Raw genomic sequence first — 20597 nt, 5'->3', positions numbered from 1 at the left:
TAATGAACAAGCTTTGTGGGGGACCAGCTGACCCCTATATGCCTGATCTTATAGCTTCAAGACAGTGGCAAGGCACCAACTGTCTTGCCAGCACTTCAAGCAAGGCGACCCTTCTACCCTAGAACCCAGCCCGGAATATGAAGGTGAAGAGGGGTTCCACAGACGACCACATGGAGAGATGAAAGCTTCCTGAGCAAACAAAAGTTTGAAAGCCATTTCTATAATTCACAGGCCACTAAAAGCCAAAGGAGGTCCAACAGCCTCAAATGCAAAATGAAGAAGTAGAGGTAGGTTAAAGTTTGAGGATTTTTATTTTAATATTTTTCCCGTACAAAGCAAGACAATGTAAATTTCATAGTTGAATCAAAACACCTTTGTTTGTTTCTTTAAAAACCCTGTCTCTTCACAGTAGGAGTCGAAAGAATGCAGCCAGAGCCGGCCCTCCAATGAGCGACAGAGTTTAGTCATTACTATATTAAAACCTGTTAGACAAGGTCTCTATAAAGTAGATCTGCTGAAGTTTAGTTCTTGGCACTGGTTCCAGAAAAGAAGGGGGAGGGGAGGGAAAAGGGAGAGGGAGAGGGAAGGCAAATCCTTTATCCAAAGCAAGCAGAGTTGGAGTCTGGCTTCAGGTGCCAAAAGGGCAAGATAAACATTATCTCATTTGCTGGAAGGGAAGCTTTTTAAAAAGGCTCCTTAATGAGCTTGTAAGCTCCAATGTTAAGTGCACGGATGCCACCCTTTCCCAGCATGCAGGGGCAGCACGATTACCAAATTGACCTCCCCCACCATTGCATAGCAGTCCACTGTGGCCCCTCCTCCAGACTTTTGACCTGCAGGGCCTTGTGCCCAGATGCTCAAAGGAAATAGACAGCTACACGCATTTGATGCTGCTTCCTTTTCTTAGGCATGGCTGTCCTTGGCTGCTCTGCCCCCAATTCCAGCAAGCAAACTACAGCAAGGAGCTTTTCCTGCTCAGCAAAACCCACACACTTTGGGATGCCAAGGCAAAAGAAAAGACGGCAATCACCTAGCTCAAAAGGACTGTGTTGGCAGTTGCTAAAAACCCAAAGGGATGGGAGTTCCAGGCTAGGATTTTTCACTTACACAAATCAGCTAGTTTTTGCTACCCAGCAGCAGAACTAAATGGGATTTAGGGCGGGGAGTGAGAGAAGAAGCTGGACCAGTTAAGTGCTGGCCCTGGCCATCTCCCAGGGACCATCCACAACAAAAGGGAGAGCTAGAGTTTGCTTTGCGTCCTAACACACCCTTGTGGATAGCTGCTTGAGCAACGCCAATCCGAGAAGAGCCGTGCAGACCGGTTCAGTTTGTTCTCAGGCAAGTGTGGGCACCGTAATTGAAGAATTTTAAATGACAGCAGAAATGCTCCCGGGGCATCAAGGCGTGTGCTGGTTGTGGTGGAAGAAAGGTCAGTGAAGAGGAGGAGGGCGCTTGGGCTACCAAGTAAGAAAACGTGTGGGATCACTGCCAATATGCTAGGCCTGACTAAGAGTAGGGCCTGATGGATTTGGGGGGGGGGGGGAGCTCTTGGGTGTTTGTGTACGTTATGTACAGATGTGGAGCAAAGCCAGACTCCAGGATTAGGATCAGCCAGTCAGCTTTTTCAAAAGGCTCCAAAACCTCGAGAAAAAACCCCAACAACAACCCAATTTCCACAAAGTATGAAAGTGTCACAGATGCTTCTCATTCACACGGAACAAACAGAGGGACACCTTTAATGCAGGTCAGATTGGAAGGAAACAAGAGAAAGAGACAAAAGGGGGGAAGGGCAAGAGAAAGGAAGCCTCACACAGCCACCCGCTGTCCCTTCACTTCTCTTTCTTCTTCTTGTTCTGAAAGAAAGGGACAACACCACGTCAGTGCCCTGGACCCTGGGAACAAAACCAGCTTAGCGTTCTGGAGCATGACCAGCGGAGGCTCTTCAGTGAGAGCAAATCCGGCACTGCGCCTCCAATCAATGTGCCTTCAGCAAGCTCCCACCTCCCTGCCTATCTGCATAGAGTGGGGTGAGCGATGCTAAACAGTTTTCGGCCAAGGGCCACATTCAAGGTTGAGCAACCCTCCAAGGGCCACATGTCAGCCGTGGCCAAAGTTGCCACGGGACATTTGCTCTCGCACAGAGGCACTGTGCTTAAAGAGACATGAAGGCGCTCACCATACCAATCCCCGTGCTGTGCTGGGAAGGAGAATTTCCATGCCTGAACAGCAAAGAACAGGGGCCCTTCCTGCCCATCACAACCCCGGGCTGGGAGCCCATTTAAAATGTCTTGGCAGGCCTGATCCAGCCTACAAGCCGTTGGTCTACCACACCTAATCTAGGACATACAAGGTGTGTTGTGATTAAGTGACGATCCCTGCCACCATGAGGTGATGCTCACCTCGCTCATGCCCAAGATGACCATAAGCTCCCGGAAAATGTTGACAAAATCCAAGAAGAGATCCACACAATGCCTGGGCAGGGAGAGAAAGAAACGGTTGAAGTATTAGGCCAGAATTCCTACTGGACGCTACTTCCTCTAAACAGACACAACCTATGTAAGTGGCTGATGCTAGAGACACCATCTGCCACCCCCAGGCTTCCTTCCCCATTTGGTATATTGCTCCCTAGTTAAATTCAGGTGCACTTAGCTAGCAAGTATTTTAAGCCTCTCTTCCTGGAAATTCAAGCCCATTTCCAGTTTCCCCAGCTCTATGGCCATCCAGAACAAAGGACATTTGCCTTTTTCATATTGCATCCAGCAATAAAAGGCTGCTGTTGCACCTTTCCCCTATCCCGTTACCGCAGCTCCCAGATCTTTACTCCTCTGTTGCTCCATTCTGTCTGGTCCACCTTGCCTTCTACTTAACTTCTACCTCCCACCCCACCCCTGGACACCCAGCAGCTACCATTTCCACACCCCATGTACTCACCAGATGTAGTCCTTATCTCCATTCTCGGCCTTCTCAATGATGAGCTGAGTGTCGAATAACACAAAGCCACACATCACCATAAGCCCAATGTAGAGGTTAGCCTGGAGGAGGAAGAACATGCATCAGGCCAAGGGCTGCTAAGTCAGATTCCTCGGATTGGCCCTACCCACCTGCTAAAGATATACATTCCTAAATCCCAGAAATCATACTGCTTTAAATTGTTCAGGGCTGTGTTTCCTGCATAATCATGGCACAATGAGGAAAGACTGCAAAATGAGGGGCCACCGCATTCACCATCCCGAAAATCGTAAGGCGTGCACTTAGATTTTTATTTTATTTTTAAACCCAGCTTCCCAGCCCTTCTGGTTGCAGATATGTATTTGATCTCAGAGGTCAAAAGAGTATGAATATGATTTCTATTGATCTGAAGGTGGAGCTTTAAGTTCATATACAGTGGTACCTCGGGTTACAAACACTTCAGGTTACAGACTCCGCTAACCCAGAAATAGTACCTCGGGTTAAGAACTTTGCTTCAGGATGGGAACAGAAATTGTGCTCCGGCAGCGTGAGGCCCCATTAGCTAAAGTGGTACCTCAGGTTAAGAAGAGTTTCAGCTTAGAACGGACCTCCAGAATGAATTAAGTTCTTAACCCGAGGTACCACTGTATAGGTCTTTGCCTCTTCCCAAGACTACCAAGAGTAGAATTCTGCAAGGTTTCTATAGTTTATACAAATCGTGGAATTTGGGTTATCCTGTGTTGTTGTTTTTAAAAAATGATGATGATAATTATTAAAGTGCAGGAGTGCACATTACCCTGCCTTTATGTCTGTAAAGCCAAAACAAAGGGAAGCTGAGCACATCACTACAGGGGACTATTCTAGGGCAGGTTTGCTGCCAGCTCCATGCTGAAAAAGGCAGCTTTGCTGGAATGAGATGCTGCTGCTGTCACAGGCAGCCAACCTTGCAGGCCTCCTATAAGCCAACAGAGCCCAAGGACATAAAGACACTCACTGTGAAGAGCCAAGTCGAGCCCACGAAAATGTTGATCAGGGAGAAGAACAGCATCAAGAAGAGGCCGGAGAACAGGACACCTGAAAAATGAAAGCAGAGCTGTGGCGGGCACTGCAAGGTTGCTAGAAGGGTTCTCTCTAATGTGGGAGGGGAGGGAGAGGGGAGATGATGACCACCTGGCAATCTTACCTCCTAGGTACAGGTAGGCACGGCGCTTGGCATAGAGGGCGCTCAGCGAAAAACAGCTGAAGATCACTGCTGTCCCCATGAAAGCTGTTGGGATGATGCTATCAGGAGAGGAAAAAGCAACAGTTGATGCCTGCACCAGAATGGACAAATCTAAGCCTTGGGGACACTGTAAAATGCCCTTCAGCAGCCCAAGTGAGACCCACAGGTCCATCTCATGCCCCATGCAAGTTAATGAACCTCATTCAGGACTTTGAAGCAGATGTTCTTTGTAGAGGAAAGATGGTATTTTGCTTAGATGTATTTGTGGGGCAGGGGAGAGATTTGGGCAAGTGGTGGACTGCAAGGAGATGGCTTAGATTAAAAGGCATGACTTTTGGAATCACAATCCATACCAAAATTATCGTGTTATGAACAGGAAATATGCTTAGAGGTATAGGGTGGGAGGAAATCTTTTTGCTCTTCCGATTAAAGTTATGGTTTGATTTAAGTTCAGAAAGAACTGGTCAGGTTTTTTTGTGTGTTGGGTGGAGGGTCATGTGTTTGTCCACTGGAGTCAGTGGGAAAGGAATTTGGTCCACCAACTCATTTGAATTTGACCCTTGAAGTGTGTATGTCAGGTGTGGTGAGGAAACGGGGCAACCGAGTGGCGTTTTCCTTTTACCTTGGGTTGATGGCAATGCACATCTCCAGCAGAGGTCCTAGGTTGACTCCTGGAAGGACAAAGGGGTACAAATTCAGCCAAGAGGCATGAGAGAGAACGGAATTCTTGCCCATTCACCATGTATTTCAAAGAAAGCAAAAATGGTTAACCTGTGTGTATTGTGCACCCTTCAGAACAAACATACAGGTTGTCTTGTTTTCCCCCACCTGAACCTAAACTGAAACCCAAGTACAAAATGCCACATAGAAACAGTTTTGAAAATCTAAGTATTTAGATAGCAACTAAGGGGCCCTAATCTTCAAAGTACAGTGGTGCCCCGCAAGACGAAATTAATTCGTTCTGCGAGTTTTTTCGTTCTACGAGTTTTTTCGTCTTGCGAAGCACCAATGTGTATTGACGGTTTCCCATAGGAATGCATTGGCAGTTTAAAAAAAAAAAAGGAGCAAGATGTTTTGTCTTGCGAAGCAAGCCCATAGGGAAATCTGTCTTGCGAAGCAACTCAGAAAACGGAAAACTCTTTCGTCTTGCGAGTTTTTTGTCTTCTGAGGCATTTGTCTTGCGGGGCACCACTGTAGTTCTATATGGGGCAAATCATTGTGTGGCAACCACTCTTGTGCTGATCAGAGTTGGCTGGATTATTTTGGCCTCCCTCTTGGCACACACACACACTTATACACCCATGTCATGCAAGAGCCACACCCCTGTGGGGTGATCTTAGGTAGCTGCTGCAGGCACAGATCTGAATAACAACTGCAGGCATCTTTGATGCTCTGCCAGAAGGGCTTGGATGCATCAGAACATGAATTGTATATTTCCCTTACGGAAGACCCATGTTTGCCGATCAACATCTTTTTAAAAGATTTTAATATTGTATTTTTTACACTGTTCTGACTGGTCCTCGAACCTTTTGCTCAAAAGTAAGTAGTAGATGAACACCAAAAGCAGTTAATGAAGTGTAACTCCAGCTGACTCTTCCAGCATCACGTACCAGTGAGGAAGGCAAAGCCTGCCAGCATGCTCAGCCGTTTCTGTTCGGTTCCCTGGTTGTGGGGTGTAGCCATCAGCCAGATCATAAGACCCAGCGCTCCCAGGCCAGTCAGCATTCCAAACTGCAAGACAAAGTGGGAAGGGTGGAAGTTAGTACAGGCTGAGCGCAGAGCAGAGGTTGGGAAAGGCATTGCGCAGGAACAGAAGTGGCAGAAATCTACCCCAGGGAGCCCTGGTGGTTTCGTTTGAATGATCCAGTGCATTCTATAGTCCAGACAGGGTGGCAGGCATAGATAACCTGACCTGCTCAAAGATACTCTAGGCACCTTTGCAGGGTTTTCAGCTCACTCAGATTTCCTTTGACTTACTTATTTTCATTGCAGACTTAAGAAAAAAACATGGGAAGCAGCATTCTACCCAACTGCACTGTTGGAAGTGATTCTTTCATTTTCCACTGCTCTGGTCAATGAGTATGAGACACCAAGATGCTTCATGAGTTCGGGTTTTAATGTTATTCAAATGTAATCTATCCAATAATTTAAAAACAGATTGAACTAGCTGGCACATCATTCCCACCCACCCCCTGGTCTGAAACGGCTCCGTTACAACACCACTGGTTTCCCAGCTACCACTGTTGGGCTGCAGTCCTGAACATGCTTCATCAGGAGTAAGTCCTAAGAAATCAGCGAACATAGTGCGACAGACTGCTAGGAAAGCAGACGAAGGTCTGCTCTATCAAGATATGGCCCAGAAAAGCATACCCAACAAGATCCTGTGCTGCTCATTTCTGAAGGCTGTGGCTGGGCTCCGTTACCTGGAGCCATCCTGTAAGCGCCAGTCCCCAACAGTCAAGGTGACCTCACAGCCCATACAGACATCAGCGCCAGAGCGCACTTACCTGCACCAGCTGAGTTACCACGTTGATGTAGGCACCAGCCGCTGCTAGGAACATGCATAGCGCAAAGCTAGCATAGACCTTCTTCAGGTGCTGCTGGGTTGATGCGGAGCTGCAGAGGGCAAAGGGAAGAAACAGTCAGTCAGTGTCGTTGCATCTCAAAGCATCTAGAAGCACAGCTGCTCCTTGGCTGGCTGTTTGCCAGCTCCTGGGCACTTAGCAAACTAAACACTGGATCCACCACAGAGCACCTGAAGAACAGAGGCGGGTAAAGGTATTTAGCCTAGGGGCTGCCTTTCCAACCTGAGGAGGGCACATGCCTACAGTGGGCCTTGCCAAGACCAAGTGAGTGCAGCGATTCACCCACAAACATTATGCCTAGTCAGCACCACTACACACAGTCCCCAAACCAAGTTAAACTTGAAAAAGCATCTTAGAGACCAACTAAGTTTGTTATTGGTGTGAGCTTTCGTGTGCATGAACACACACGAAAACTCATACCAATAACAAACTTAGTTGGTCTCTAAGGTGCTACTGGAAGGAATTTTTTAATTTTGTTTCGACTATGGCAGACCAACACAGCTACCTACCTGTAACTTGAAAAAGCATGTTAGCTTTTTTCCGAGTCTAACTGGCCGAGGGGGCAATCTTCCTGAAGACTGCAGTGAGTGGCAGGTGGGTTTCCTTGCTGCAACCACAAGGCTTTCCCCCCCAAGGCTAACTCTGGGGAGGGGCATTTTTTAATGTGGGTTTAAACACCCCCCAGCTGGAACTCCCGTAAAGACACGCCTCCTTCACTGCACTTAGGTTTGACAAAAGCCTTATACTAAAGGCAAAAGAAGACTTTCTTTCAAGCCTAATTGCAGTGGGGTGAGGAAAGGGCACTGCAAGCCAGGTGCACAGCAGCTGCATCTGACCCATGGGCTGACAATCCACCACCCCCATTTTAAAGGCATTTGACTCACAGCTTCTGGAGCAGGGACACCACTTTCCCCAGGGAGATGGTATTAGATATTCTCAGATTGGCTAAGAGAGGAGCTAGAGCTGTTGACAAAACTGGAAAAATCCCTGACAGGTTCGGTGCTGGTTTGCAGCACCTACTTTGTACTGCACAGCAGGTGCTCCTAAAAAAATGGGTGCTGGCACTGAACCATGTAAACGCTTTTCCAGCCTTGGCCTCTACCGACTTGCATGTAAGTGGGGAAATACTTGCACAAAATTTGGTAAGAAACACCAAACGAAGAACCTTAAAAGATGAATTTATACTCAACAAGCCCTTTAGAAAAACAGAACAAAACAAAAAAACCCCACACACACACATACTTCAGCCTGAAGGTCTAGAGTGCGAGTCAATATTTACAATAGTCTCAAAAGGCTGTGATGCGGGAAGCAGAAGAAGGTTGGCTGAACATGCAAGAAAAGTTCTTTGTCTATCCCATAACTGACAGAAGCAGAACAGATTACACAAGCAGGCAAGTTAAGAAACATGCATTTGCTTAACTTCTACCAGCTGCAGAATTTAGTTTTTATTGAAGTGGAAGTTTTTATTCAAGTGGAATATTTGGGTTCTGAGCCCAACGTGTATACAGTCTCGCACCTAGGGCCACAGGGAAGCAGTAAAGCCCTATTTCTGGCTCCCTCATCCCCATTCGCCATCCACAATAAGGGACCGATCACAAGATTACCTTGCTGTTTTCATGAACCAAAAATGACAAATAAAAACAACCTCCTGCAAAACTGCAGCCTGCAGTAAAACACAGGCCAAGGGCATACTCACATGTGGGAGAATTTGAAGAGGGCATCAACATTTATGTTCCTGTTGAAGACATCCATTGTGCTAGCTGGTAGACTGATGCAACTCTTGGTGTCAAAATACTCAATCTGCAGAAAAAGATGAAGAAGGCCACATCAGAGAGGTGGGGGTGGAGAAAGACAGTACAGTTCTTTCTTCCCAGGAATGACCAATGTGATCCATGAACATCTGGAAACACCTGTCCCTTTTAGCGACAAAACTCAAGTTCTTCTTATATGACTGCCCAAAATACTTTAAGCAATATTATTCAGCCCATAAAGCTGCTCCAGATGGGATTCATTCTCTCTCTCTCTCTCTCTCTCTCTCTCACACACACACACACACACACACCCTGCTTCCTAGTACAGTGGTACTTCGAGTTACATACGCTTCAGGTTACAGACTCCGCTAACCCAGAAATAGTGCTTCAGGTTAAGAACTTTGCTTCAGGATGAGAACAGAAAGTGTGCTTTGGCGGCGCGGCGGCAGCGGGGAGGCCCCATTAGCTAAAGTGGTGCTTCAGGTTAAGAACAGACCTCCGGAACGAATTAAGTACTTAACCCGAGGTACCACTGTAGTAGTCTAGGAACACGAGTCCTCCTTCAGAGCTCCTAGTCTCTGTTCAACTTCAAGCAGGTTAACTAGGATACAGGGTTTCTAATAGAGATACACTGCAACTATCTTACTAACTTTGAGCCTACTTTGTCAGGGGCCAAGGGAGAGAAGTCAAAGACCCCCCTATGGAAGGTCAAGCAAGATGTTACTCCTGGAATGCTGAACCTTCAAACAGCTCTCCCTACTTCAAGAAAACGCACACGCATATTCTATCCAGCCTCCCCTTCAGGGCAGATTCTATCTAAATCTCAACCAAGAACTCAGATTTCCAAATATGCAGTGAGAAGGAGGGAGGAGAAGACTTGGGACTAGCCACAGACAAAGGCTCCAGAAAAGGGTTATTTGTCCCACCCCACCGTGCTAAGGAACAAAGAAAAGGATGCTTACTTTAGACTCGCCAAGCACAGCCCCACACACTGCCTGCAAGCTGATCCCCTTCGTTGTAGTGTGGACAATCTAGAGGCTTCAACCGTTTCACCGGCTCCAAGTCCTCTTGGTATCTATGGTGCAATTATTGCAGGCTGTTGCAAGGCTAACTACAAGTTCTCAGGGAGTGGGGGAATTGGCCTCACTGGGGAACTTTGCTTCACAGCTTGGCAGCTGGAAAACACTTGCATTAGCATTCCTAATGACCTCCCCAGGCAGAGATGGGGAGGAGTTACAAGCCATGTAGCTGCCATAGCCAGAGAGCAACCTGGAAACAAATGCACTGCTCCCTGCTGCTCAAGGTGGGATCCCTCCCCTTTGTTGTGTTATGCACCAACATGTACAGGTATTTTACCTGCCCAGGAGAGCACCACAAGCGTGATATGACTGCCCCTGTCTGCTTGTGCAATCCTTCCCCCCCCCCAAATTATCATGATACCTGATGTAGCGTCTAGCAACTGATGCAACTGACATATGAAAACCAGTTCAGCAACTAATTCCTTACCCTTTTGACAGAGAGGAGAAGGCTCTTGGGCAAGCTTACAAAAGTAGGCCTGGATTGTCTAGCAAGGAGAGCTAGCATTAAGGAAATGCAAATACTGCAGTAATTGTACACCCATTGCATGGGGTGACATGATGGCACTTCCTCCTCTGGCAGAGATGGAAAATGCTTGTCAAGTATCTGCCTCCTACTTTTTTTAAAAAAGCAGATCTAATCTGATCATTCCTTCCAAGTGTTCAGGATGATGCCTATGGGGCCACTTCATTTTATTCTCACAGTAACCTGTGAAATAGGTTATGGCAAGAAACTTCCAATGCCACCTAGCTTTCTTTGAGCAAAGGTCGGAAGACTGATCTTCCTGGTCCCAGCCAACACTTAGGGCTGGCAGATCCCAACCCCAGGCAGAAAAATCTAAGGGATCCAGCTTGTAGCCCATTATCACCCCACTCAAGAGGATCCTTTCTGCACAACTCAAGCGCATTTGCAGCATCATCATAGCAAGGCCCTGAAGTAAACCAAGCTACGGTTTACCACGATCATGTGAATGTGCTGGCCCCTTGGGAGAATCTCACTTTGTCCCTCCCTCAGTCCTTGTGCTTAAGTTGTCTCCTTAGCCACAAACTGTAGCCAAGAACAAACATTTGCTAAAGAGCACGATTAAGAAGGAGAGCTTAGCCACAAGTCCAGGTTCAGACAACATGTTAAGCCAAACCCTGGATGGGTTGCCATGCTAAACTAAAAGGGCTAGGGAAGATTAAAGTGGCTGTGATTTCCTCCTAAGAAGCCAGCATGTTTGCACATTTGTGTTAAGTAATAGTTTGGCTTAGTGTTACCTGCACATGTGGCCAATGGCTGAAGCCGAGGACCCTAAAACAATCGCCCTTGTCATTACGTTATAATCAGAGGCTTCGGTGAAGTTGCTGTCACTAGCATTGGAAAGTAAAAGAGTGACAGCACACACAAGGAACATGCGCATCCACGCACACCCCTTGACTCTTAGCAGACCTCTTCATCTGTATTGCTGCTGTGTGCAAGGCCAACCTGCTGCAGGCAAGCAGAGGGGTAAATGGGAAAATAGCAGTGTAATGACAAGGAGTGCCAAAGGCATTTTCCCTGCACCAGAAAAGTGAGTTCTCTCCAGTTTCAAGCACTCTGTGCCAAGGATGGGGAAACTGTGACCCTCCAGATGTTGCTCATCTCCCATAATCCCTAACCATGGGACCTTCTGAAGACCACATGCCAGTGAGAGGCCAGGTCAGAGGCAAAGGTGGACAGAGAAATGAACACAACTCTTACCCTTGTGCAGTAGGCCACATTCCCACCACACAAGGCAGACACACATTTATCCACCCTTTATTCAATCAAGCAGCACAATTCCAGTTCAAGGACACATCCCAAACAGTTCAGGGGGAGAGTGAAACTTAGGAAAAGTCTCACAGGCCTGAGGTTCTTCACCCTCAGTAGAAGTGGGGAGGCCCAAAAAAAGCAGGGAGGGGAAGAATCAGAGGGGAAAACTTATCTCTTGATTCTCCCTCTCCCCCCAGTAATTTGTGAAAATACAGTGATGCCTCGCAAGACGAAAAGAATCCGTTCCGCGAGTCTCTTCGTCTAGCAATTTTTTCGTCTTGCGAAGCAACCCTATTAGCGGATTAGCTGCTAAAAGGCTATTAGCAGCTTAGTGCCTTAGAAAAAGGGGGTGGGGAGCGGGAAAAAATCGCAGGAACTCGCAAGACATTTTCGTCTTGCGAAGCAAGCCCATAGGAAATTTGTTTTGCGAAGCACCTCCAAAACGGAAAACCCTTTCGTCTAGCGGGTTTTCCGTCTTGCGAGGCATTCGTCTTGCGGGGCACCACTGTATTATAAAATGTGTTATTTTAGAATGATGAATAAAACATTTTAAGTCAAGGTGTTAACATATCTACTCCCAAAAATGATTTCTAAAAATTATGCAAACCGAAGACTTACGTAAGACTATGCACAGTATCAGATCATTACAATTCCTGTGCACCGAGAAGAAGCAAGACCTGAGTTGTACATGGAGAGTACAACTCTTAAACGCAAGGGCAGTGTGCTTTCTGCCCCTAGGAGGCACTGGCCTGGTCAGCTGAGAAGGAAGAAGGATTCAATGCTTTCTTTGCTTGTAGACTTCCTATCAGAGGCATAGCTGGTGAATCTGTTTCTGTCCTCTTGACCAGGTCTCAAAGGACTGTCCCCCTGAGTAGGTCTCAAATCTGTCATCATTTGACGACAAATATGAAGATGCGGAAATTGATAGCTAAGAAAATGAGACTGATTTAATTTCATATAGTTTCACTGAGTCTTGGGTTCTCCCCCAGTCTTTTTCTTAGCTCTTTTATTGAATTGAGTGCTTTATGTCTGCTGCTTGACACTGTGGAGGGCTAAAGGAGATATAACAACTTTCAGAAAACATAATAATTTTCTTTGCTCAACTGTAATGGTTTATGGTTTCTTTTAGTTTTAATCTGCCTGCACCATATAACTGGCTTGTAGCTCTATTTGTAACAAAATATATTTTTTGTAAAAGAAGTAAATTTATTTAATAATTATTGTCTGAATAAACTGTAACCTTTAACATACCAAACATGATCATTCTATGGCAAACCAAGTTACTACATTTTACTTTCCTAAAGTGACGCTCAATTTGTAAATAGCAGTAAAAATGATTAGTGCATATTTTCCTATTTCCCCTAAAATGTCCCTGCCTGCAAAAAAAAAAAAAAAATCTTCCTCACTATTTTTCTTCATTGGTTTCAAAATTTCTGGAAATTTTACATCATTTTATGAAGAGTAAAACAGCAGAAGGCGCAACTGGCTAACTAATCATACATTTATTAACTGCTGTAAACATGGGCTAGCCTATTTAAAAGGAGATATTTGCCCCTGTGTGAGCAGTTCTGTAGAATTTGGAACCCAGCTATTAAGTCCAAGGCAAACCATCATTCTGAGAAGGCTTCACAACAGCCACAGAAAACCCCTGCATGAGGTGTTCTAGACTAATATAGGCAATTGTGGATCTTTTTCTCTGTGATCTGAGAATGAAAATCCATGAATTGGAGGCATTTTTAATGGCACCAATGCTGCAACCAACGCCAAAGATCAACATACTATTGGTTGGTTTGTTCTGTCATTAAGACACCATATCCATATTCCTTACGTATCTCACATATTGCCACTGTGCAGCCATGAATCTAGTCAAACCACGCAATATTCTTGTTTCTGTATTTTCACTTTTAGAAATAACTATGTTCTGCAGCACTCTAGCTTGATGCGGGGGTGCCGATAATCCAGCTGCTTTTGTATAAGCCTGGAACATCTGATTTTTTTTAAATAATATTTTTTATTAAGATTTTTCACATAAAAGAAGAAAAATACAAAAATAAAAACAAATAAAAACACTTCAATTTTCATAATATTTCTTACATTTGCTTGTTTCCCGGACTTCCCCACACCTCCCCTCTCTGTATTCCAGTTCAATTATTTAGTCAGCAAATCCCTTCCCTCTATCTTATCCTTATCTTTATCTTAGTATATTATACCTTTAATTTTTCATCTTTTTAACCTTCCATTCTTCCATATTCCTTCACCACATTATTACTAATAACCCTTTAACCTCAATCCAACATCATTCTAACATTCATTAATTTTATAATATTTCTGCAAATAGTCTTTAAATTTCTTCCAAGAAAAGAAATTGGAAGAAATTGGAAGGAACATCTGAATTTAAAGTCACTTCCCTCCCCTCATCCCATTTGAGAAATAAAACATTAAACTGAATTCTTACAATTGTGATTTGCCAGAGCCAGGTTGTGACTGCTTTTAAAAAACGCAATTTAGCCTCCTGTTGCTTCAACAGAGCCTCACATTAGATAATTCTTCTCTAGGGGCAGGACAGTTGGTCAGCTTGTAGGATGGAGATTAGATGTGAGCAGGAGAGCACATGTGCTCATGTTCAGGAATGAAGTAGCCCTGCCTTGAAATTTCAGACCTGGGAGTGTAAGACTTGGTTCATCTCCCTTGGAAAACAGAATGCAAGATCCCAGCTACAGAGTTCGTGCCATTTCAAGACACTGCTGAGCAAGGATCATTTTAGCCATACCCTGGAACAGAGAAAGTCAAACGCTGCCAGCGGAAAAGCTAAAGGCTCCCAGTTTCAAGAAAGCAGGGTGATCACATTGCCTCAAGAGGTCATATACACCAGGGGTGCCCAAACTTTTTTCAAAGAGGGCCAGATCTGATGAAGTGAACATGTGTGAGGGCCGACCAGAGTTGTTGAGACCTCTGGAACGAATTAAGTACGTAATGAGAGGTACTACTGTACACCCTCTTCCAGCTTAGATTTGCTCTACATCTAAAGAGTCTTCAGTTCTCAGAGGTCTGCAGATGCAGAAGGCAAAATTATGCTCTTGAGACCCTGAACAATGGCCATCTTAAGGTACAAACTTGTTTTTGGTAAAGCTTGCTAGAAAAGAAAGAAAGAAAGAAAGAAAGAAAGAAAGAAAGAAAGAAAGAAAGAAAGAAAGAAATGCAACAGATAATTCAAGTGATAAGAAGTTCTCATGTGAGTCAATATTGGGGCACCAAAATGGGTCACCCTGTGGTGGAGGAAACATGAGAGAGAGTCACATGCCATCCACGAACTCCTCCCAGGTATTAAGAGCTATTCAAGGCAGAAGCCAAACCAGACCGAAGATGCTAAATAAGATTTGACACGTGAGGTTTGCCTCCTCCATAAAATGAGGGTGGCAGGGGGTGAGGGAGGCAGCAGGAAGTGGATTTGTGAAACGAGTGAGCTTTATTGAAGATGCCAGACCAAGGTAGGATTCACAACATGAACCAGTGATCCAGAAAGTCAAAGTGAAATTAGCAAGTCCTCCCTGCTTCTCACTCAAGAATTGATGCCTCTGGAAATGGATGTTAAAGTGAAAACATGCCAGGCTGAGAGGTGATTAGAAAGGCAAAATGCCTCCCAACAATAGTCCCTTTTGGAGTTTTGCGAAGCACCTGTAAGGTGCCCAAGCCTCAGTCACTGTGCTGATCCACAGGCCACTTTAAGGAATAGCTGGAAGAAATTCCTATCTTCTTTACAACTCTCTGGCCATAACAAACACATCAAGCTGCCGTATAACAAGGTCAGCCCATTCGTGGCTCTAGATTCCTTCCATTTACTCCAACCGGCAACAACTCTCCAGGACCTCAGGAAGCCCTGCTATAAATAATCACTTAAAAAACATGGAGATACTGGGAGATGAATCTGGGACCTTTCTCTACAACTAAACTTTGGTTCTTCAGGAAAACGGAACCTAGAAACCAACTGGAACTAAATTTTCCAGACTGGAGTCCATTTCCAACTGCCAGTCCTAAAACAAAATCTAAGAACATGTAAAACATAACGCATTTATGACCAGAATTATTTTAAAATATTATCTATTAACTCTTTGCAACTTAAAACTCCTTCCAACACATCAGGTTGCTTTAGATCACTGGACTTCAACCGGTGGATCAGGACCAGAGATGGATCAGGACCAGTGATGCATTTTAAATAAAAGGACACATTCTACTCATGTAAAAACACAAGGCAGGCACCACAAATAACCCAGAGATGCATTTTAAATAAAAGGACACATTCTACTCATGTAAAAACACACTGATTCCAGGACTGTCCACGGGCCAGATTGAGAAGGCGATTGGGCCACATCCAGCCCCCGGGCCGTAGGTTGCCTACCCCTGGTCTATTCATTAAGTAAACAGACATTTCCCCTGCTGACCAGGATGGCCTAACTTAATAACAGTAATCCTCCAACAAGCAACCAGTGTTCAAATTTGCTAGGCGCATATTTCACCAGGCTACCGGCCACTTGTGACCAAGTAAAGATGCCCAGGTGCCATGATAGTGCCTGACACCACCATCTGGAGAAGTGATGGCCAGACTTGGTCCTCCAGCTGTTTTGGGACTACAATGTCCATCATCCTACCTAACAGGACCAGTGGTCAGGGATGATGGGAATTGTAGTCCCAAAACAGCTGGAGGGCCAAGTTTGGCCATCAATGCTCCAGATGATGGTGTCAGGCACTATCACTAGGAATCCATGGATCTTGACTGTTTCACATACTATTGACACATCCTGTATAATTCTATTCATTATATTTTATCTGCACAATCAGAAGGAATTTTGGGAACCAAGTTGTATTGTAAAATACGACTTTTGAGCCCTCTGGCCCAAAAATGGCAACTAGGCATTCTGTTTTGGAGACTGCAGCTCTGGTTTAAGTAGCCATTGGCACCTAGCTTATATATCTGAGTTTCTAACACTGCAAGCAACCTATCTAGTTGTAATAAAAATAAGATGGATGCTTCAACCTAGAGCATAAGTGAGTAAGCTTCTCAACCAGTTGAGTGCCACAGCCTAAACTTGCATTTGATCTTAGACGATGAGATTTCTTTAAACATTGTAGGCATTGTTTGAAAGTACGCTGAAACAATAGTCTTCCTGAGCTTCCAGGAGACTAGATTGTTCAAAGCAATGCTGCCGCTACAGCACCCTTAGCCAAGGTGAAGATTGGGAACTTCAGGTCACTGGTAAATCACTCTCCATACAGATATCAAGTGTCTCTCTTTTATAGAAGGTGCTTAGGAGGAGAATAGGCCAACTGTTGACAGAGAAAAGTCACAGAACTGGATCACAGAATTAGATAACTGAACAGCATTGTTGTTGTATAAAGTGCTTCTTAAGATGACTTATCAAGTAGCTGTGGTCTTTGCTAAACTAGCTAAATACAAAGGGTCTCTTTTAAATTACTCAACTTCCCTCAATCTTAGCTCTAAGCAAAAGGGCAGGTGTATTTGATCATGGTAACCCAAGAAGTAGCCTTTGCGCTGCGGCAAGACCACATGGCTCTACGTGCATCAACTCTCAGGTTCACTCTCTGGTATCTCCAGTTTAAAAAAGAAGGTAGCAGTAGGTGATGGGGAAAAGCCCCCAGAGAGTTGCAGTCACTGCAGACAACAGTGGGCTGGCGGGACAAAGTCCGACACGTCCCCTGCACTTTCTACAACTCAGCAGTACCTAAAAAAAACCCTCCCACATTTCTTCTCTGTGCAACAACCAGGGGTAGTACAGTAATTGCAAAAAAATGTAAAATGGTCAAGCCTAAATATCCATGGAAACTTCAGGTGAAATACACAGGCTTGCATATTGTAAGAGTTCATAGGGAAACAAGCCACCACACCTGTGGTAAATGCTTTTCAAATCCATGTTCATCCTCCTGATTCAGTTAAAACTGACCAAAAACCTCAGGCGAGATTTGTGTGATGGGGGGAGATTAAACTCTCCATTTCTCATGTCAAAACATAGCTCTGTCCACAGCAGCCCAATGTTTACAAAAATTACTTGGCTCGATTGAGCCCGTAAGAGGAAACTATCATCCAAAAGTAAACCCTTGCTGTAACCTGATTCTATGTTAGCACAACCAAAATAGAATTACAAGTGAAAACGAAATCCCAGAAGAGAAAGCAAACTTTGGAAGTGCTTGTGTAATCCAAGTTAAATAATGAACCTGCTTATGAGGAAATAAAGAACCCATGATCGTTTATCAATAACTAACCAGATAACACTTAGTCATAGCTATAACCTTTAACCACTGAGGGCTGCCCTAGAGGGACAGCTCTAAGGAGACCATCACATTTCACCCACCAGTACCCCGACAGAGTAACTTACTAGCTGCAAAAGAAAGGAAGGGGAAAAGGATGGAGGCAAGGGGTAAGCAAGCCTCCCCTTTAGAGCCCCAAATAATGGGCAGGATGATCCTTACAGCCAAATGGCAGGAGAGAGGAAAAAATAATGTCACACAATGGCCCATAACATCACGTGAGCACTGTGACATCAGAAAGGCAGCCAATCAGCTTTGAAGTTCTCTACTGTGGAGCATCTGTCAGGCTTCTGCTCAAGCAACAGGTTGCCATGCTCAGGAGAGGCATTTGGTTCGAGCACCAGAAGCTCCCTACTCCAGCTGGCCCAAGATGCAATATTAACAGGATGTAGATGGGGCAGATTTTAATGTCCAGTTCTCATATTAATCCCCAAGGGCACAAAACACCAGTCAGTTATGAGAGCATACAAGTCATTAAGCAGCTGGAATTCAAGAACTACGTCAACACTATGTGTTCGAAGTTGCAGCTATTTGCACAAAAAGCACCATGCCATTTAGCCAAATCACCTAACACGTCAATGGGTGTGGATCCTTTGATCTGTAACAACCACAGGAACAGAATTTACCAAGAAAACAAACTTGCACTGGGGTGAAGTGAAATTATCCCTGGCTGAGGTATCTCATTTCTGGATATAGATGATTTGGCTCAAATCTGCCTGGGATACGCAAATATATTTGCTCTGAAGTCCTCCTCCTTAGTCTGGACATGAGTACCCAACGCTGGCGGTGCTCAGGATGGAGGGAAAGGCTATCTGCGCATCCCTTGTAGTTATTTCACATGATCCAAGACTTGGTTTTGAGAATGAACCCACATTTCAGGGCCCAAACAGTACAATATAGGGGCTCCCTCACTACTAATGCTCCAGAGCAGAGGGGAACACCATGCAGCCCTCCAGGTGTTGTTGGACTACAACTCATCACCTCTGACCAGTAAGCCATGTTCCACACAGCTAACCCAGTGGAACCCATGTTCCACACAGCTAACCCATGACATTTAAAAGTTATAGTCTGAAAGAAAACACTTCACCAAACAAATATCCAACAGCAAGTTCAGAGACTATTCCACAATCAAGTAGTCCAATATACCAGCAAGTTTTATTGCATCTTTTCTGGGTGCAGGTTCCATGCCTCGAGTTTTTGACATCTGAAGATAGTCATCTTCAAATATCTAGAGGGTTGTCACATTGAGTGAGAAAAGTTGTTTTTTGCTCTGGAGGCTTGGACCTGAACAAATGGATTCAAGCTACAAGAAAGGAGATTCTGACTAAATAACTTTCTAAGAGTAAGAACTGTTTGACGGTGCAACAAACTCCCATGAGAGGTGGCAGACTCTCCATCTGTTTAGCAGAGATTAGATGGCCATCTGTCATGGATGCTTTAGTTAAGATTCCTGCATTGCAGGGGGTTGGACTAGATGACCCTCAGGGTCTTTTCCAACTCCACAATTCTATGAAATATGTTGAAAGCACAGGTGAGAGTTATGGTGAGGAAGCTGAAGCAGATGGGAGGCCAGTGTGGTAGGAAATAGTTATCTACCATGACTACAGAAGAGGAATGTTCTATGGGCCGCCTTCCAGTCCTTTCGATGCTCAAATACAAAGACAGACAGCAGCAGCAGCAGCAGAGACAACAGAGGCCAACTCGTAAGCTTAACCCTGACTCAAACCAAATAGTTCTGGACAGCTGAGAGCACTAACGCCCCACCTTCCCACCCCTCAGCAAAAAACCCCTACTCTTGCCAAAGCAAGCAGCAATACACATGCCACTTCCCCCCCCCCCATTTCCCATTTATCTCTTTGCACGTATGCAAAAACGCAAGGATTACAGAACAGATCAGTCAAAATGAAACAAAATCAGATTAAACAAGGCCTGTTTTCAAACTCCATTGCTCCGCAATGCTTTCATTACCCCCTAAGCTTTGCATCGTTATCTATTATTTACCACTAGCAGGGGCTGCCCTCCCACGCGACCGGAGCAAAACTCAAGCTTCCTTTACGCGCTTTGCAAATAGTTAACAACACAGTAATCTGGCTAAAAGCTACGAGCGACAATCCCAACGCTGTAGACACGGGACAGGCTAACGTGGGAAGAGTCGACTCCACGGGACCCTGGAGCCCGGGATCCAATTTTTGGGAACAACCCGCCATTCCTACTCCGGGCAAGCGAGGGAGGTTCGACCCACCGTGATATGGGGGTGGGGCGGGGGGGAAAGGCAGGGGTGGGGGATCCCTATGACGTCAGCTCTCTCTCTCAACCCCCCCCCCGCCGAAGAGACTGACCAATCCGAGAGGCAGAACCAGGCGGAGGGGATCCCTCCCTTCGCGGAGCCCGACACAAAGGGGCGGAGGGGAGGTTCTAGAGCGGGAGGGCCACTTCCGAAAAGGCCCCTCGGAGTAGGGCGGGGAGGGTTCGGAGACCGCGCAGGCCGAGGGGGGCCGGGACCGGAAGTAGGCCCCAGAGAGGCGCGGCGGCGGCGGCCCTTACCTCCCGCGGAGGATCCTCTTGCCTCGGCGACGACAGCTGCTGCCGCTCCTTGGTCAGCCGTACGTGTCTCTCCCCTCGGACGCCTCCGCCCCCTCCCGCTTACGTCCTCCTCCCTCCCCGCTCCGCCGCCGCGCCATTGGCTCTATCGCCCCCAGAAGTCCCGCCCCGGCCTCGCATTGGTATTTAACCAAACGCTCTGCGTACCTCGGTTTCGATTGGCCGGCTGCTGACACCTTTTCCTTTCCATTGGTTGCGCGGCCGCGCCCAGGCAGCTGCCATTGGTCCATCTCGGGGTGGGGGATGGGGTGGAGGGGCAACCAATGAGAAGCGGCGCTGAGGCGCGACGTCCGTTGGTTTCCCAGCGTCGGGCCAATA

At 45.8% G+C, this 20597-nt stretch overlaps 1 protein-coding gene across 3 annotated transcripts; it reads right to left on the bottom strand.

Moving 5' to 3' along the window:
• Positions 1 to 292: 292 nt before the first annotated feature.
• Positions 293 to 20384, bottom strand: TMBIM6 (transmembrane BAX inhibitor motif containing 6). 3 transcript variants are annotated; one of them, XM_083428044.1, is made up of 11 exons: positions 17747 to 17835; positions 9470 to 9582; positions 8453 to 8556; positions 6679 to 6787; positions 5782 to 5902; positions 4794 to 4842; positions 4133 to 4230; positions 3944 to 4023; positions 2932 to 3032; positions 2400 to 2472; positions 293 to 1853 (listed from the first exon to the last, which is right to left on the bottom strand). In XM_083428044.1, exons 3-11 carry the CDS (start codon positions 8506 to 8508, stop codon positions 1830 to 1832), a joined length of 711 nt encoding a protein of 236 aa, XP_083284170.1. In that variant the 5' UTR covers positions 8509 to 8556; positions 9470 to 9582; positions 17747 to 17835; the 3' UTR covers positions 293 to 1829. The 3 variants fall into 3 exon arrangements, with proteins under 3 accessions (XP_083284170.1, XP_083284168.1, XP_083284169.1); XM_083428042.1 differs by lacking the exons at positions 9470 to 9582; positions 17747 to 17835 and adding an exon at positions 20223 to 20384; XM_083428043.1 differs by lacking the exon at positions 9470 to 9582 and having other exon boundaries at positions 17747 to 17894.
• Positions 20385 to 20597: the final 213 nt, after the last annotated feature.

Source organism: Podarcis tiliguerta (assembly GCF_965153285.1).
Source record: "Podarcis tiliguerta genome assembly, chromosome: 2".
In the NCBI taxonomy this organism is placed as follows: domain Eukaryota; kingdom Metazoa; phylum Chordata; class Lepidosauria; order Squamata; family Lacertidae; genus Podarcis; species Podarcis tiliguerta.
This window is presented reverse-complemented; position numbering and strand designations above follow the sequence as displayed.

What these genes read in the sequence shown, in the direction of transcription:
- TMBIM6 (XM_083428042.1), bottom strand. Translation starts at nt 8,508, where the DNA reads ATGGATGTCTTCAACAGGAACATAAATGTTGATGCCCTCTTCAAATTC. An exon ending in AGGCTTTGCCTTCCTCACTG is followed by an intron (nt 4,843 to 5,781) that starts GTACGTGATGCT and finishes TTGTCCTTCCAG; the next exon opens with GAGTCAACCTAGGACCTCTG. An exon ending in GCTCGACTTGGCTCTTCACA is followed by an intron (nt 3,033 to 3,943) that starts GTGAGTGTCTTT and finishes TTCCTCCTCCAG; the next exon opens with GCTAACCTCTACATTGGGCT.